This window comes from Acanthochromis polyacanthus, chromosome 8 (assembly GCF_021347895.1).
Source record: "Acanthochromis polyacanthus isolate Apoly-LR-REF ecotype Palm Island chromosome 8, KAUST_Apoly_ChrSc, whole genome shotgun sequence".
NCBI lineage: Eukaryota > Metazoa > Chordata > Actinopteri > Pomacentridae > Acanthochromis > Acanthochromis polyacanthus.
In genome coordinates this window covers 14,354,174-14,374,054 of record NC_067120.1, presented here as the reverse complement: position 1 = coordinate 14,374,054, position 19,881 = coordinate 14,354,174, and the positions used below count along the sequence as shown (strand labels likewise).

Sequence of the window (19,881 nt, the reverse complement as noted above, 5' to 3'; positions counted from 1 at the left end):
AATTAGTGTGTGGCTTTTTTTGTCCATCCTGCTCCCTGCTCTGTTCAAACCAGGAAGAATACAACACAGAAATATTGATATAAACTCTCTTTTTTCTCAGCTTTGGCTGTAAATAGTCTGATCTTGCAGTACCCCATCAGTTGGTGTTAGAAACTGATTGACAAAGAGGTTTTTAGTCTCTTTAAAGAAGAAACTATTTGCACTCATTCAACCATTGGAGATCCATTTATTTCAAAATCACTTCAAAACCATCTTCCACAGAAACGGCAAGTTACTTCTGTACAAACAAATGTCCAGCACCTTGAGCAGACCTCAGTCATGCTGTTCATGGTGCTAAATATGGACGGGCTTACGAGACAGTTTTCAACTGCTGGGACAAAAAGCCACGCAACCTCTGGCTTTGGAAAAGAGGCCGCAGTCCCAGTGGAAGTCAAAAATATTTTTAAAAAACACTTCTCCAACACTGTAAGTGCAATAACTTATTGCATTGGCACAATCAGAATTAGAAATACTTGATTAATATATAAAAAGCTGCTTAAAGCCATAAAAAAAAATTAGAAAGCAATTTCAACCTTGGTAAAAGTCCAGAGCTCCTATTCCAAATAACACACATAATAAAACTTTACATTTCTTGGCAATGTTGCTGTAATACGTCATTGGTTTATCTCTGGAGGTCCATTATTTGACAAGTAAGCAAAACAAATGTACAAGCAAAAGAACGATATCATTCATATCGTTCACATTCACACAATACGACATTATAAACATGGATTTCAATTGCTTTATTTCAGTAGTATCAACATGGACGGAGCTGCAGAGGAGTGAAGCACTGAGAGGACCAGCGGCACACAGTCAACCTGTGTCATACGTGAAGCTATGCATTCATTTATTCATTTAGGCAACGTCCTTCTTTCATCTTTACATTTTGATGGTCATATTTTGATCTTTGGTCATTTTTTAAGGCCTTTGTATCTTCATTTAGTTGACATTTATTTGAGTACATCCAGAAAATCCCCCTGTGAGGAATATAAAAACTGCATAAACATCAAAGTAATCACCTGTTATCTAACGTACAGAGTGTAGATGGGGGGGAAGGCTTTACTGGAGCAATCTATATTCTGGCTGAAGGAACTTTTCAGTGCTAGTAGAGAACACTAAACAGCCTTTCTTTAACATATAAAGAAAATAATCTGCAAGTTTGCAGGAAGATTTTTATTGATGCTGAACTTTAAAATAGAACTGCAGCAACTGGCTTATCAGAAAATTCATCAACAATTTCTGTATATTTAAAAGTAGTTAATCATCCGTATTCGTTTTTCAAGCAAAAATGCCAACCATGCTCTTCAACTTACGTATTTTTCCTTTTCTTTCATTCCAATAAACAGATTTTCTTTGGGTTTTGGGCAACAGGATATTGAAAGACGTCATATTGGATTTTCCTGCCATCATCCACACAAGGGAAAGAAAACGGATATGTAGCCCAGAAGGCGTCATAGAAAGATCAGCCAAAAAACTAATGAAGCCTGTCTCTAGCCCTCAGCCTGGAGCCCAGCTCTGGTGACAAGCCTATCCCGACGGGGTAACACAGGCAGATACCCCTGCAATCACTGGACATGCTCACCACATTCCTGCAGTCCAGCTCTAATGTCATCACATTACCCGAACATTACAGAACACAGTTCAGGACAATTAGGGCCACTGATTTGGCCTGCAGTCTTTGGCATGTGACGGATTCTGTGTGCAAACTACCAATCCAGGACTCATCTCTGCTGAGCCCACTTCTAACTATGGATTGATTATTTCAGCATGTGTGCAGTATGTGCTCAGCATACACACTGCGGTGCTCTGTGGTGTTTGAAGGGCAGCACGGCTCACGTTGATGGTAATTAAGTGTGTCTAGTCCTGTTGGTTGCTGATTGAAGCAGGCCTGGTAAGCCGGTGTTGAAGGTTGCTGCTGTGCATTGCTGCGCCTTGTCTGCCAGTGGAGACAGTGTTTCCTGTAACCTGAGGCCTGAGCCTAGTAGGGGAACCTGTGGAGGCAGCCCTGCGAGAGGAAATGACAAGTTGGTTTGAAATTGCTGCCAATCCGATACCTGCCCTCCACCCAGGCTAAACTGGCAGCCCATATCTGCTCTCGCTCAATTAGACACCATTCACTTGTTGCATTAAATCTCTGTCTTTTGCAGGGACTTAAACTGTTCACAACAGGATCAGACAAAATTAGTGTTTTCTTCTACAATTGTAGAATTTTAGTTTGCACGAGAAAGAGACAGGGAAAAAAACTTTCTGCACTTGGTTTGCATTGGAGATTCCTTTCATTGAGTGGACTTTTTAAAAAAGCTTTAAAAATGCAAACATTGCTCAGAAATATACTTATTTTTAGAGTATGAGAGACAAATCTAAAGTGGCAATCGCATAAATGATGCGAGTGTGGCAGGATGGGTGGTATATAAAACATGATGATGGAAAGTAGATAATGTGAACCAAGCTCAGTTATGTAAATGAAGATATTGTGCGACATGGCTGGGTTTGGCACTGAACTCATATGTTGTCTGAAAATATTTTGTAAACCATGTTTGTTTGCTTATTTAACAGAAACCTTTCATCCGTATGAATGTTACCCAGTTTATTGCGGTGTAAACCCCATATTTCAATGAGACCTGAGCGATCAAGGAATCAAGGATGAACATCTAGTAACATCATCTGAGTCAGACCTCTCTCACTTTCAGCATCTGCTGATTGTCATAGTCACAGATATCTTGGTTGCGTTGGCCGCTGTAATGGCCTCTGTTATCTCCACAGTCTCTCCCTGTTCATTTGACCTGTGTTATCATTAGTGCTCTCAAGAAAACCCCCTCCTCCCCCACAGCGCTCGCTGATGGCTGCTCCAAAGCGGGCTCCACATGGGGGCGGGGTGCAAGTGGGCCGGGGCATCATGTAGCCCAGGAGATGGCTGCACTGTGTTCCTTGGCCTTCATACGCAGCGCAGCTATACTGGAGGACTTGCGGTCTGGATCAACATTGAGATCATAGCCATTGATTCCCCCGCCAATCCCAGCACCCCCGAACAGGCTGCCCATATGTGTCTGTCCCATGTGACTGCTCCCTGGGCTGGGCACTCCAAGGAAGTCAGAGACGCCTCCGGGACCATGGGGATGAGGAGGCATGCAGGAGGCAACTGAGTCACAAGGAACGACGCAGCCAGGCACCGGAGACGCTCCGCTGCTGCTGCCAATCCACGAAGGGTTCTGGATCTGGAGAAGACGAGTGAGGATCAAGGTTGAAGTTACAATAACTGACAACAATGCATCGAATAACAACATGTAAATAATATGACCATTTGAAAGGATTTGCTCTTGGTAATTAACCAACAGCGTATCATCCCTCACACCTGCATCACCCCTTGGTTTTATGGAGTTCTATAGGGAGTTTCAGCTCTTTTGTTTAGCTCTCTGGACTGTAACTTTACTGTTTTGGTTCACTTTCAGTGCCCTCAAAGCAGTGTTTTCAGCTACAGGCTGCTGTTTGCTGAGGAAAAGCCCTAGAAGCCCACTGTACACTACTTTCTTAGCAGCAATTGGCAGTCAGACACAGCCAGACACTTGTGCAGTTGGATTAGCAACTAATGAGCCAGATATTTTCCTCAAGGCTGGCACTAAAACAGAGCTAAAAGAGACTGAATCTTAGACTTGCATTCATCGGTTGGCCAGAAACATGACTCAAAATAAATGATACTTTCGCCCTGTAACTTCTGGATGTGCAAATAAGCAACTGTTGGCTAACAAATTAGCAATATCGGCCTCAAAGGTGATGTCAATGTTGTGTTCACAACATGTTTCCGCTGCCCCCATGTGGCCCATCAACATTGGTTATTGCAGGTTTATGAGAAAACTTTTGCGCTGCTTGATGATTTTCACACTTCATAACTATTTATGATTCTGATGTCTCAGATCAGGAGTACCTGTGCGTAGTTCTCGGGCCGAGTGAGCAGAGGCAGCTCATATGCAGTAGAGAAGTGCGTGCGGACCTGCTGCATCTGGCCAAAACGCTCCCTCTTCCTCCACTTGGCTCTGCGATTCTGGAACCACACCTGCAAAGAAAACAGTCCATCAGGAGAACACCGTATAATACAGAGCAGCCACTAACAGACAAAACTTGAATATCACTTCTAGACATAGCCATCAAAGCGCTCATATTGTGTGCAACCCAGAGCACTTTTTTTTTTTTTTTTGCAGAAAACTGGGCCATCCGCTTTCTCAGCACGACTAAGTTAAAATGAACCGCATAAATTGAAGATGGTGAAGCAAATAAATTCTGCTGCACATGAAAGTCCAGGCCCCGGTTTTAAGACTTGACGTGTCTTTAAAGTGCCGTCCACATTGAGCTATTGATGTGAGAATGGTGAGTCTCCCCTGGTGCTGCATGTTTCAGCTCCTCCCTTTGATACACCAGGCGTCTGCCTCCCTTCAGGCTGCCAGCGTCGACAGATCCACATCTGGGCCTGTAGCTGTTCATAAATCACTCTGAGAAAGGTGTGCTCTCTCCCACATGTCAGCACAGTGGGATACAGTGGGGAATCCCTCTGTATAATCCATGAAACAAATGTTGAACTTTTGACCAAGAACATTCAGCGTATGAGTGTATATACATATATTTCCATTTTGGGGTTCATTAAGCATTGTTTGTAGCATGTGAAGTCACTTTTTCTGGGTGAAGTCTCTTCAGTTTGACAGACATGCTACTTTTTTCTTTTTTTTTTTTAGAAAGGGTGTGTTTTCAGTAACCTGCTGACAGACCAAGTGCAGGCTACTTAGCTCACTTCTCCTTAAGGCACTGGGGAAAGCATGAATGAAGCGTGGAAGTGGGTTGAGAAAGAGCTCAAATTATAGCAGCCTATGAAAAGCCCAGAAGAATATTTTTAGCTGAAATCTTAGAATTCACAGCTGTGTAATTTATTATTCCAGGTTGCTTTATGTAAACAGTGTATGCATGTGGATCAGAATTATTGATATTTGTCTATTCTGTACACATAGCATGTCAACTGTCATCCTGGAAGAAGAATCCCACCTTAAGTTTCTCCCTATTTTAGGGTTATGAAATGTGCAAATATGCATTTTGTAATTTTTGTCCTATAATAAAAGCATTTGACCTAAACCGCAGCTAATACACATTTCTTTATATGAGCCATTTCTCTTTAATTCTGTGTTCAGTGTTTATCCTTATGCATCGGTTTATCAGTCTGTCCAGTATTCTGAGTTTTGTCTTGTTTTGATTATAGTTAACGATTTGGGTGTTGTACTGTTTTTCACAGTGTGGCAAAACAGTGTACTGTATTTGGAAAGCTTGTAATGGGATTTTTCCAGCGTTTCTAATGTTTTTCAGGACAAATACTGTGTTGATTACTTGTTATCCTAGCACATTCTGTCGTCCAGATGGTAGATGCCTGTGAACTTTCATTTCATGTGTGTTAGTCATACTAAAAAGGAATATCTGGTTGTTGGTGAGAAATTGTATGGCTTCGAAGTGAAAAGAAAATTATAATGAAGTCGTGTTATTTAACATACTGAAAAGACACAGGTTAACACAGTAATGATTCGTGATATTCTTAGATATTAATACTTATTACATCTGTTTCATAAAATGTAAGTCAAAAGTAGGTCTCCCATTTCTTTCTTTACATTTTCCTAACCATACAACGGTGCTGTTCTTCAGTACAATTAGTTATATCTGCTGTTAATCATTTTGCGACCGAATTTTCTCACATCATGCAAGAGAATAGAAAGGCAGAGGGGGTACTGGGAGTCTCCACATGTTTATCTGTATCTATTTGTTGGTTGTCTGAATCTTATCCTCCCAAGAGAGAAGAGGGAAACTTCTTCAAAGAGAAAAGAGAGAGCGATCCCGCTTCAACACAGGGGTTTGAACTTGGATTGTGGGTTGATTCCCAGCCCAATCAGCTTGTGGTTTTCACAGTCCCTGACATGCAATTTCCCCTCAGTCATCCTCTTCAAATCCCCCCTTCTTGTCTCTCACTCTCACCATTTCTCTTAGTCAAGATAAACACAGTGAAGTTCAGTGACACAACTGAGCAGTGTCGCACAAAGATGTGACTTTGCAGAGTGTGCATAATACAATAACCCCATACTGGTTTTCAGACTGTTTTTCTTATGAGGCAGGAGTGGATTTTTCTCAAGTGAGATAAGTAAGCATCCTGACCTGCTCTCAAATCTGTCATTTCTCTAGATGCCTAAAACCACTAGGTGATTCATTTGCAAAGAGAGAAGACCATATATGGTACATGTAGATGTTGTCTATATTTTTGGGAGAAGCTGACGTAAAGAAGTGTCGTCTGACTCCGACATTCCTCAGGTCAGCTGGTGAGATTAGAGGACAGCTCACCCTTACAAAGTGGTAAGATGATATGTGAGGTTGTTGTTGAACCCCAATGTCAAGGTGAAGGGTTGTTGGCCTTTGAATTATATCATATGTTTGGAGGGAGGCTCTGAGTCTTTGTTATGCTCCCCCTGAGGATTTGAGATCTATTATTGTTTGGGGTTTGCCATGTCTTTCCTTTGGTGGCTCTTTGGTTACTCAAAAGCTCATAACATCACAAGTTTCCAAATATAAGCCACAACACAAAGGGCCCTGATTAGATTGATGTAGTAGCTTTAGTCTCGAAGAGGTTATGGCGCTATTTTATTCGTCACAGGTTGGGTTATTCCAAGCTTGTGCCTCTCATATATTCTTAAATGTGGGCAGTTATCCTTAAAATATGTACATATCTGTCAACTTTTAAACAGCCAGTTATCTGACATATGCTTGCTGCTGTCCTGAATGTGTGTCAGACTCTGTAAAGACTTCTTTAACCGTCTGGGTGAAACATTTTCAGTCTTGGCATGATTTTTTTTTTTTTTTTTTTTAAAAAGTTGCAATCTTTTTTTCCAGGTTGTGCCTCCTTTTCCTTAGCCAAACAAATGCGGAAGCTGCAAATTATATTTATTTACTCAATTTGTACAACATGATTTTTTTTTAAGCTGTTACCTGGTTCAGGAAATGTAGTTAAAACGTCAGTGGGATGTTTAGGAAATGAAATACTGTTAACTTTTAGTGGCCTTCTGAGTTTGGGGCTTGGGTCAATATCACAAGTATTTCAAAACTCTAGACTTTCTTTTCAAATCTAAGGTTTTATCAGTCACCGAGCAGTCATTGTAATTGTGATGGATCAAGATAACTTTAGATAACGTTCCCTCCTCTTCTCATCTTAATCTCGTTGTCAAACTCCCACTCCTCTGCTGAAGCTCGGCCTCTTGTGTCCCTCTCCACCCCACCCCCAGTGCCGACCCTTCTCTCTCTCTCCATGTCTCTCTCCTCCCTCCTCCTTTTTAAGTCAGTGAGGGGAAGTGGGGATATTGGAAAGTGAGATGGGAGAATGTTCAAACTGGAGCTTGTTTTCATTTCATGTTTAATTTCCTGACGCCTAAGCCCTCGGCTTTCCGCAGCTAACCCCTCTGACCTTTCGGAGGCGTGCAGACGAGAGCAGTGGACCAGGCGTGCACATATACACACACAGGAGACACACACATTTACATACCATGGTATATACAGATTTCAGAGTCACTCACTAACAAATGCAGTGTTCTAACCTGGACTCTCTCAAATACTTACTGGAACCTTTTCATAAACACGCACACCATGTCTGAGCACATATATTTCCCTTGTCTTGCTCTCAAGGTACTGAGTGTGTAATGTTTCACAGAGGGTTTGCTCTTCGTAGCTTTTCCTTTGAACGGCAGTAGAAATAAGACCCAAGCCAAACAGTTTGGCAGAGAGATAATTCGGGGAACATTATGAAGTCAGATGTGTCCTTTGCTTCTCCGTGTCTCCGGTTCCCCAACTTCTAAACGCATGCATTTTTTCGAGAAAGGAGGACCATTGGTGTCTTGGCAAAAGCAGATTTCCAATTAACATGAATTATTTTTGCAATCATAATGAACAACAGTGGCGCATCCTGTAAATAATACCCAAAAGGATGATATAACTGCAAACACTTACTCCTCTTGTTTATTTTATTTAACAGACATCTGCAAGGAAGGTGGCTCAGTGCTCTTGGAGCTCAAAGTGCTTGGCGATGATACAGTAATTGCTAAAGACGCTGACAGCAAAATGCAGCTTACAGAGCCATTAAAGAGCTTTATTTATGCTCCAGAGCCAGCAGGCAGAGAGAGAGGAAGGGAGAGAGGGAAGGCAGAGTCCACAACTCCAAAAGCTGCTTTGAAGTCCAGCCGTCTCACCTCATCTCTGTCATCTAGGACCACTGCAGTTGATAGACTGCCTCAGCAGTCACTCAAAGACAACCTCCTCCTCCACAAAAAGTAGGCAATGTGGTGAAGTTCAAGTCTGAGGTTGGGAGCTGATTGTACTAAATAAACTAGTGGCAGCAGAAGTCACAGATGTGATTATGGAAAACTGCAGGCTGACTTTATGAAGACATTTATCATCAAACTGAAGATGAAACTGTAGGACCTTGACATTGGCATTTTGGCTGAAAACATCTGTAGTCTGGATTCCAATTGCTGTTGTTTTGGAAATGAAAAGGATTCTCCGATTGCTTGCCAAGCTTCGAGTGCCCCTTGGTATTCAACAATTGGATATCCCTGGACTTTGTCTCGATGGACCTTCAGTTGAAATTGTGGGGTTTAGTCTTGATTGCATGCATATTTAGGGACTGATTTTAGAAGTTTGGGTCAAACCTCACAGAGTCTGCTGTGTGCCTGTCAGATGAAAAAGTTAATTATATTCATCTGGGGAATAGATGGGTCTGTGTGAATGCAACATGAATGCACTTATTTTACTGTACCACCACACGGACCAGACCAGGTTCCCTGTCCCTGACTATGTCTTGGACTGCGCGTGGAAATTGAAACTGGCATCTCAAAGTGTTTTTTATATCCATGCCAAATAGCTTTGATGGCTTTCCATGTGTTTTCCTTCCCTGCCTCCAGAGTTGTGCAGTGAAGTAGTTTGAACATGGTAGTGCTGGAGAGAAACCCTTGGCCTCTGACCCTCGTGCAGAGTCTGCACCACGTAAGTGCTAAGAGCAGAGTATTCTCTTTAGTCCCACCCATCCCACTCTGATCTAAAACTGGCAGACGGATAGAGGGATGGAGAACAATAGGCCTTGCTGTCTGCTGGTCGGAACAATCTTTGTCAACACGCCAGTCTGAACTCTCCCAGCGCTCTCTGTCAGTTCCCTGAGTGATTATTAGCATGCAAATACGAACAACTGTGCTCATACAACAGAGCTCATGGAAACTTCATTCTGATGAAGAAACGACAGCATCGCTGGTTTTAGCAAGTCACCAAAACAATATACTGTATGTTTATGTTCGAGTGACAAAGCCCTCTAGTGGACAGGAGCAAAAACATTGAACATGTTTGTCCTGTTTTTAAGCTAACGTTGGTTTAAACATGATCACAACCGTTGCTGAACCTTAACCACAGGTTTAACATTATGACCATACTAACAAACCACAATGCTGTACAGTCTATAGCAAAATATTTATTTCAACCCACAACTTGATCTTTCTCTACAAAAGGGTTTTTTTTTGTGCCCAAAGCTAACCAACTCTGAACCATAATATTGTCACATCATAATGCTGGTCTATAATGTGCTACAATGATTTCCTGCTGACAGATCAGAAAACATTCCTACATGTGCCTCTAGGATATGGGAAACATTTTTATCATGCATATTGTAGAACTTGTTGGCTTATGTCAATGCAGATGCAGAATGGAATTTACTGGTGAAGATTTATCCTCACCTGTACACGAGCCTCCGTCAGGTCTGTCCTCAGTGCCAGCTGCTCACGGGCATAAACATCTGGGTAGTGTGTCTTCTGGAAAACCTTCTCCAGCTCCTCCAGCTGGTAGCTGGTGAATGTGGTGCGGTTGCGTCTCTTCTTGCCTTTGTTGCTCTCTGCCTCACTTTTGTCCAGAGGGCTGGAGAGATCCGACCCTGGGCGCTCGCTCGGCCCCTTCACGCCGGGTTCCTTCAGGTTCAGGTAGCTGCCTTCCATCCCAGGAGGGTTGACGCTTGGGGGCAACTCAGACTCTGTCAGGCCACTGTTGTCTTTTCCTGTATGTACATGAACAAGAAATGAAGAAAGAGGAGTGAAAGTTTGTCAGTTTGTCTTTTTCATTGGGCACCTGAGAAACACCTGGATAGTGTTTGGTGGCTTCTTAAACAAGAGCCTGAGGGTGTGGTGTTTGTAGTGTACCAAAAGATGCTCTGGGAAATGCAGAGTCCAAGATTTTTCAAGGTTGACCTACAGTGAAAACCTCAAGTCAGGATGTTTCAGTCTAAGCATCATCAATTTTGACCATTATTTTTGTTTTTAAATGTATATCTCTTGTGAGTTCCTGAACTTTATAGATGTACAGCACTAAACCTCTACAGTACCTCTTTAATACTGTGATGCGGATTTATTGCAAAAGGGACTAAAACATATTGGATATTTAAAGAGCAGTGTAGATACTACACTGTGGTCTTAATAGAGCAATTTCAGTTCTTGAAGCGTACCATTCTGAAGGTTTTCATATGACTCATAAAAAATCAAAAGAACCTTCACTGTTTACTTAAATGTGGGTTTACATATAATATAAATCATATTCTTACTATAATATTACTTTAAAACAAGCAATTACATCCAACTTTCTGACCATTTTAGAACTGAATATGCTGTCAGTAAAAATCTTACAATTGTAATTACTCTTCTATAATCTGAATATTGAGTGGAATGATATTTTCTTTCAAACGTGGCTAAAAAAAACCCACAGTGCCTCACATTCAGTCGGCAAGCATGTCTGCTTGTCATCACCTAACAACATCCCCACGAAATGACATTTACTAAGCTTACATCATCTCAGTAATGTTTTATTTTAAGGTTCAAAGGCCTTGTCTGTGTAGCAGGCCTAAAAGTTGCAGGAGAAATGTGTTTTTTGTTTGAAAGGTATGTCACTACACATCGGTGTGACCTGTGACACCGCCGTGGAAGCCCTCTTCCTCACATCTCGGTCACGCCATCTGAAATCTGAGCCACACCAAATCTGCTCCATCTCGAAGTCGTGTATGGTCGGCCTTGTGTACGGGGGGCGACCACGCTCTCCCTGCAGCCTTGCCCCTCAGATGTAAACAACATTGTGTTTGTCACCTTCAATTTTGAGAGCCTCCATTTTGTGACAGACCTTTCTCTGTTCCTGTCAACGCATGACGGCTTTTTTTTTTGTTTCCTTTAAGGAGATGAAGAAAGCTGTCCCTTCTCCTTCAATAAACAAACAGCCGTGTGAATAAATAAGCTGAAGGGCTCTGGTTGCGGGCCAGTGAGAACAGTGCGCTCGGTCAGCCTCTGTTTGCCTTTCCTGCGAATGGGCACGGAGAGCGCCCTGCCCTAACTGTGTTGGTCTGAAACCAGCACATAATGGTTTCCTCCACGTAAACACACAAGAGTCTTGTGCAACACCGGCATTACTGTAGTCCAACAACATTTGTCTCAAAGTTAGAACGTTTAGGATGATCAACCTAATAGCTATGTGCTTAAATGTGCATGCATTTGCCTTTGTCACTTTGCATGTTTGTTATGAGTAATGTCAGTAATGGCCTCTTGTCATCCTGAGAAACCTCATGTATCATAGAACGAGAGTTTATACCTTGTGGCACTCATGAATCTTTCAGCCAAGTTTTTCAGTGGTTAACAAGATGACTGAATAGTTTCGGAGTGATGAAGCTAGGCGGTGGCTGTCTGCAGCATTCGTGTTTGTTTTTTGTTGGATTAGTATGCTTTTGGCTTGTGTGTCCCACAATGAGATGTCAATTGTCATCCGCTCAAAGCTGCAGCAGGCCTCCCCCTGCTCTCCAGCTCAGCTTTGCCCCAACAGAGACACTAATGGAACAACACAGCTCGCCCAGCTGGAGTTCGTGACCTCATATCGCCATGGCCTACCTGTCAGACCCTTTTACAGTCTCAGCGCAGGCAGATGGTCTGACATCACCAAGCCCCTGAGCTGGCCTCTTATCCTCTGTGCACCGTGCAGTAATTTCTTTCTACCCCTGGGCAGGAGCACGGCTGCACTGTTAGCGAAGTAAGACAGGTCAACTGTGGGTTCCTCCCTGGCATTTACATTTGTGAGAGAAAATGCAGTAATACCCCTGAGCAACGCATATCCGGTGAGGCCAAGGGTGCAGCTGGGCAGACAGATGAGGGGATGTGAAGATGGTAAGACGGTGCATGGAAATGTTTAGGATCCCAGTTTTATCTGCACTAATTATATCGGTTTAACTGTTTGGGAAACATACATATTTGTTTTTTGAGCTAAGTTGTGTCTTAAGATTAACACAACTCGCAAGTCCATACGGTCAATATGAAGCTAGCATGAGCAGCCAGTTCAGTTAGTAAAGATTAGAAACAAGGAGACTGCTCACCTGGATCTGTGCAAAGGTGACAAAATCCTCCCAACACCTCTAAAGCTCAGTAATTTTCTTGTACATATATAACATACATGAACTTACAGTATGTCATTTGTCTTTCTAAATGTAAAAGTGATAGTTTGCTGTTTTATAGGATGGTTTTGTGTTGAACTTTTGTTTGGGCGGACAACCAGTGGCAACTACTAGATATTATTTGTGCCAACCAAGACATAGTTTGCCATCAATATGTATCTTTTACACTTTTTACAGAGGAAACAAACAATGCAGGATATACTTTAGCACTGCTGAGAGGCGCATCATGGCATTTAAGATTTAGCCGGTCCTCTAGTTACCAGCCTTGTACCTAAGTGGCTGCTGGCTGCAGCCTTCATACATGAGTGATACTGATTTTCTCATCTCAGCATGACAGCAGAGCAAATTTCCCAACATGCTGAACTTTTCCTTTAACGTACTCAGCCCTACACACGATTTTGTTCCCACATTTTACACTGGAATCTGCACTAATCAACATCTTTTCACTGTCTATTACTCCAAGCTCATCTCTCTTCTCTCTGTCACGCTAACCACAGAGAATCCTTTGCCACAAATATCTTCTAGTTTTCCCGCATGCTGAGCTGTCTCTTCTGCACGCTGCTGCGGAGAACACAACCATCACACACTGCTTTCTTTTAGGAGCCAAGATTCCTCTGCGTTGGCTCCGAATGTTTTTGGCATAGGGAGGAATGTGTTTTTGACAGTTCTTCTTCAGCATTCATCAACGTATATGCATGTGAATGCACTGAATATCGCCGACTGATCCTGCCAGTTTGACAAGCTGCAGACCTCTTCAGTTAGTCGAGGTCACATGTTTACTAGGGTCAGCAATTTAATCACTGCTGAAAACAGAGAGAAAACATCAAAGTGTAATTTAACTGGTTGTAAAGCAACAGGGCACCCTCTCAGTTTTTATGGAATGGGACGGGGAGGGTCAAGTGAAGCCAAATAAAAGAAACACTATAAATTAGTAACCTGGGGAAGGGTTAATGACCAAACACTAAATAGGGAAGGGAATGCTTTTAAACGGAGTGCTCTCAAATATTCCCTCAAAAACACTCAGAGCTGACAGCAGTATGCCACACTTATCACACCTTATATGGTCCAAATAAAGCCAAGTATTCCATTAGGTTTGGTTGCCAACAGGTGACTTTTAATTTACATTCATTGTTAGTTCGCAGACATGCTTTGGGCTCGATTATTTTTTCCGCAGCTCAGCCTCAGACCTGATGTTGACTGTTGTTTCCTCGGTGGAAGGGAGGTTCCCAGATGTTCCTGAGGAGAGATCTATGCCAGCGGCTCATGCAAGAATGCAGATTCCCTGGGAAACCAAAAAGTCTTTCTGTTTAGCCTCAGCTCCTGAGAAATTGACACGATCGTGACCTCACCACTGTCATAATACCTTGGGCTGTGGCTGTCAGTGTTTCATATCAAAGTGCACGGAAATAGTTTGAGTTATTTCATGACTTTAAAAGCAGTTAATAGGGGAGGAAGAGCACAAGCTTTTCTCTTAAGGGAAAGAAATTGTAGAGTGACTTGATGAAACAGTATTTTAGCAAAAACCTTTCATTTTTAAATTTGCGGTGAAGTCTGTGTGCCAAAATTAGAAGTACATGTTTAAGTTGATGTCATCGTATATCAACACAGAGAAACACTCAATATAACCTCTCAGGGTCAAGACGAAGGACATTTTCAAAGCTGGTCTTTTTAATGGTGGGATTGTATTTCATGTAATCAATAGTAGCACTTAGTTAGGGTTTGGTTTGGTTAACAATTAAGTAAATGTAGGTGTATCGAATGACAAGGAATTAAAATGGTTTGGAATTGAAATTGAAGGTAGTTCTAAAATATATATGATGTAATCTAATACATCAAACTTACAACCCCTCCCTGACTGCCAGTAGTCCCACATTCCACCATCAGTCATACTGTCTAGATCATATTGGAATCACATTTTTTTGCTTGGACATGGACAAGCATTAAAAAAATGGTGCAAACAATCACTTTCCTCCTGTATTTCATTAAAAGATATATATCAAGTCATATGAGCTGTGTTCCTCTGCTGAAAGAGAAAAAAACTATTGTTAATGATAGTCCGAAAAGTTTTATTATTGTACTTTGCCTAGTAGTTTCCAAGTTTATGTATCCCTTTCTGATTATACTATAGTACTGTGGCCTCATGTTTGCATTGCTCAAGAACACTTACAGAGGTTAGATTTAGCTGATAGTCCACTGACAACAACCAAGAAAGTAAAGGTGAAGCTCCAGCCTCAGCACAGAAGGCCCCAATCAAAATGTGCCCCAGCTGGCTGACATTTCCATCTCAGGCTTTGCAATCTGGCCTGCGTACAGATGTCAGGTAGACTTTGGGAAGTTACTTTCCCCTGCAGGAAGAGGTGCCTGACCGTAAAGGCCAAAACATGCCGCATTAGCTGGACTATGGCAAGAGAGTGTGTAGGAGCATATGTGAGGAGAAGAACATAAGTTTGAGCACTGATCAGAGGAGTTTTAATTGAATCTGAAACTTTACACCAAGAAAAACAACACCTCATGAAACAAGATCCCGCTTGCCAAAGTTATATGAATGTCTTTTTCTTTTGATGGCAGGCAAGTTGCTGCTGCTTTGCCTCTCGAGCCACACATTTATACAAGCCGTTACTTTCTAACAAGTCGGGAATTCATGCTTTCAAGCATTCGCTCATTAGATATTCTAATGTATTCTGGTTCACAGACGCACGCTGGCACGATCACAGGTGTCATTCTGCCGTTTGCTCTTTGTTAGTATCACACAATGTGTTAGTCATCAGGCACATGCATATCCTGTGACATCACTTCCCCAAGCCTTTTAACATTGGAGTAGTATATTTTGACAGGATGCTTTTAAAGCGCTGCCAGGCCTTTTCGGGCTCGTGTTTTGGTTTTCATATGTGGAGAAAATGTTTTACATCTCACAGGATGCTCAATATCCCACTGAAGGAGGAGAAGTTGTTTGAAAGAGCAAAAACTGACAATTGATTTTTATATTTTCTGCACGCAGAGTTTGTTTTGGTTTTTTAGCCAGAAGACAAAGCGTACACAGTGCAATCAGCACTTTGCCTGCACTGTCAGCTTTCAGGCAGTTTCAGGCATGTTTCCAGTTACATTTTTTTTTAAATCTATAACGTGTGAGAATATTCACTCAAGTTTACAAAACGTCGGTCTTTATTGGGGATAAAAAGCGAAAATTAATTAAAATTTAGCAGTGAGTTCAGTAAAGTGCCTGCATATAAACAGTCAGTCCCACACATGTGCGGTTTTCCCAGAAACCCTCTCATTTCTCCTGAGTCTCTCAAATCATTACCCAATCTCCATGTCCATTTCTGACTCCGTGCTTATTTGTACAAGGTATTGTTGAGACAGGGTTATGTAAACCAGTCCCACTTTGTCATCTCATAGACTCTCCGTAGCTTTGGAGATCTGATGTTTGGGGAGTATGAATAATAACTATAGGAGCCAGAAATGCACATCTGCCTTACATTAATGTGGACCTCTCCTGCAGTGCTGACCTGCATTCCTCAGCCCTCGATCAGCTCCAGGGGTTTTATTTCATTCATGGCAGTGTGAGCAGGTAGACGGCCCTGTCCCTGTCCTCACTGTGGGACAGTCTCACTGATTAACATGCACTTCAATCAACAGGCTGAAGTAGCACTGTGCTGAAATATGTTGGTTTGGTCCTCCAGAAACAGCAGAAGTGTGAGCTGCATGAGTGCAAAACAACATAAACATTGCAAACACTATTTAAGACACTATTTTAGATATTAGGCGCTAAAATATGCGAGAATATTTGAATTTTACAAGTTTGTAGCAAAGCTGAATCCTACTGAGAATGATTAGAAGCATCCCGAACTAAAATGAGATGTGAATGTCATGCAGCATTTACCAAAAAATATAATTATAACATTATTGTATTTATTATAAAATTAATATAATGCATGATTTTAACAATATGCAAATTCATCTTTCCTTCTATTCAGGTGTTATTCATGTGAATATTAGCATGTTAGTCATTTTACTTTATATCTACAAACAGATGGCACAGTTGATAACATTTTATGACTTCTTGGTGTTTTTTTGTTGTGTCAAAACACATTTTTTTCTCATCCTCAGAATGACATACAGATACAAAATGTTGCGTTGCCATGTGAGCAGCACTACAGTTGTAGCTCAAGTTGCCACATAGAAAATTCTCTATGGATATGAGAAGACTTTTGTCATCATGATGAAGATAAAACATCAGCATTGAGCAATATATCTCCCATTGAGGACCACACATAACAGCACAACCCTGTTGACGCCTGAGGCTTTGGCGCGACCCCAAAGTATCCTCCCCAGAGCCATGATGCCTTCATCTGGCTGCAACATTTTCAATAATAACATTGCACAGCTCTCCTCAAGGGAGGCATGTTGCATTTAATGACGGTGTTTAAGTGAGTCTGTCAATGCACTTGCCAAATCGATTCACTTCAATACCGGCGTCCTGGATATGTTGGAGGCAGAGAAAGTGACAACTCAGACTCAAACTAAGACTGACTCCAGTTGTTTCTCAGCAAAAACAGATTACTTTGCACTTTGTGGATGTATTTTGGCAGAGTCACTTCTCTGGCTACTGCGCAAAAAAATAGTTCTAGCCCAGGCCTAGTTCTAATTGGTCCCACTGAGCAGAATTAGAGCAGTTCAGTATCATTTGTTGCTGTTAATTCTTAAATTTATTTCACCACATCAAGCATTGAGCGTATTTAAATCGGTTGCTGCCAGTGTTTAGTCTCTGAACTCTGTGCGCAAAACGACGATTAAATACATTTGAAGTTTGGGTTACTGCGTAGGTTTCGTCAAATTTCAGCTCTGATCATAACAGATGTTTTCTTCTGTAACATCATGATAAACATCTGGAACTGAATTATAGGCGCCAACGGGTCTGTGGCTTAATCCTGACAAAGAAATATATTTTTGTGCAGCTTCTACAATATTACCCTAATATGGTTTATGCATGTAGTATTTTATCTATTGTTACCGTCTGTAGAGAGGATTATTTTAGAACCTTTTCACCATTTCAGTCATATTGTCGCTAAGCGCAGGCTGAATCCATTCGGGCTGCTTCATAAGAAGGTTTTCTTTTTATTTTCAACCCCACGTCTCATAAAAGAGACAGTAAAATCAAATGTTTTCTTTAAAGGATCTTAAGTTACATGTGCAGAGCAGCGATTTGCGGAAGAGCCTACAAAGCTTTAAAGCTTTCTTTTTAAATAGGGGCTATTCATCAGGACGTCCAGACTGTCTCTGAAATTGTACATTTGGTATTTAATTGACTATTGTTGACTGTTGCGGCCCAGGAATTGTGAGTTGTTTCGGCGCACAGGAATATCTTCATTTATGTTTCATTATTCGCCGGAATGACGGGCCAGTTGCGCGTAATCTGTTTATGCTCACAGAAACATTTGTGCTAAAATAAATGTAAATAAATATAAAATACAATTATAATGTAAAATATTGGTGCTTGAATTGGTCTTAAGAAAAAAGTCTAGTTTAGGAATTTTAAGTCAGGCCTTCATGGGTTTCTCTTTCTGGTGTGTGTACAGAGACGCGCCTTAGTTACCTGTGATGCGTTTTTTAAAAATATCTCTCAAAAGTAGAGAGATTTATTAGAGATTAAGATAATTTTATGTGGACAGTCTGCAGTGAGAGGCCAGAGAGAGGAGTTACAGTGATGCGGCGGCTTCACCAGGCATATATGTAACATTTAGTGAGGATGTGACATTAAAGTGGATTTAAAAAAAAAAAAAAAAACTAAACTAAAAAAATACTGATTTGCAGTTTAACACAATCACGACAAGAATCAATAAATTTTAACAGTTTAAAATGACTGAATCTTCTCTGTCAAAGTACATCAGCAAAGCGCGTAAACACTCCTTGAAATGTGAATAAAATGCAGAATTTAATGCAGAAATTGCAGCTCACCTTTCATGCGTATAGATTCTCTAAACACATTCATGATCAAATTCAGCATTTCTACGCTTATTTTGTTTTTCTATTCATTTAGATGGTTTTAAGGTGAGAGTATGTCCCACAGTTACAACCAAGAAAAGAAAGTGATTTTCAGAAAATAACGTTCTCGTCACAGCTCATAGTTTCCTACACCAGGCTGATGGGAAACTTTTCAGTGTTACATAACAAATTATTTTATACACCGCTCTGGCTGACTAATTCTGGTGGTTTCACGTCATCATATCACACAATAAACGACATTTCCACCATTTCTAACTAATGTTCCCTCTTGTCGTGCGTTTCCATTAAACCTATGGCTCATTACTTGCGTCGAACTTTGCGCCCGTCTCGCTTTTACGCGCACTCACCATAGCAGGAGATGAGCGTTCCGTTGTGTCCGCTGTCCGGGTGCAACTTGCTGCCTTCGGGCGGAGTTTTGCAGGTCGGTCGCTGCATGAAGAGCTGGTATTTGCTGAAGGTGCCCTCCTCCGTGCCATCCAGCGAGTGGCACTCCGGCTGGAAAGGACTCCGGGACTTCTCTCCGTAAGCCTGCCCTTTCCCCGGAATGAACGTGGAGCTGTATTTGGTTTCAGTGGTCGGAAAAGTCGCTTGGTGATCTCTACCTTGCGCAGTAGACGTGCTATAATAAGAATCCATCGATGTCATATCGCAGTATGAGACGCACGTGTCTGCGTTCATACCTAAAAAGTTATTATAAAAAATCCACACGATACTTGTCTCCCTCCCCTTCTCTAGACAGCAGATATTCTCCCCAAATTCTCATGCGCTGACAAAACTCGCACTGCCGCGCTCATGCACACACACTCTCACACTGACGCATCTGGGACTGGTTAAAAAATGAATCAGATGTTTTCCAGAGACTGCAGACTGAACAAATGCTAAAAGCCCCCTGAAGGTTTGTCGGGGTAAAAAGAGAAATGCCTTGCTCAAGCTGATGCCGCCTCAGTAGCCTGCAGTGGATCTGATGCACGCAGCTCTCCGACCTTCAGGCTTTACGCACGTCTGAATAGGCCCACACCGAGCTGCAGCCTACGCTATTATGCAGCCAGTAGAAATGGGAGGTCAAGCTCAGAAGGGGGGAAAAGATCTTTTGGTAAACACGCGGGAGACACAACACATGACATTAATGTAATTAGAGGATGAATATAGCTGCTTTGATTCCTGCTCTGGCATGGCTACTCTCACTAATTAAAAAAAAAGGCATTCTTCAGGTCAAGAATCGTCTGTGCCAAGGGTAAAACACTTGGTCATTAATTGATATTTGTGTAAAATCACATTTGCGTCCTCTTTGATCCCAGTATGTGCTTAAAATCAAGTGTAAA

At 41.7% G+C, this 19,881-nt stretch overlaps 1 protein-coding gene across 1 annotated transcript; it reads right to left on the bottom strand.

Moving 5' to 3' along the window:
- Positions 1-206: 206 nt before the first annotated feature.
- alx4b (ALX homeobox 4b) lies at positions 207-19,556 on the bottom strand. Its single transcript, XM_022192961.2, has 4 exons — positions 18,907-19,556; positions 9,822-10,135; positions 3,962-4,090; positions 207-3,254 (listed from the first exon to the last, which is right to left on the bottom strand). The coding sequence occupies exons 1-4, from the start codon at positions 19,235-19,237 to the stop codon at positions 2,934-2,936; spliced, it is 1,095 nt and encodes a 364-aa protein (XP_022048653.2). The 5' UTR covers positions 19,238-19,556; the 3' UTR covers positions 207-2,933.
- Between the last annotated feature and the right edge of the window lie 325 nt (positions 19,557-19,881).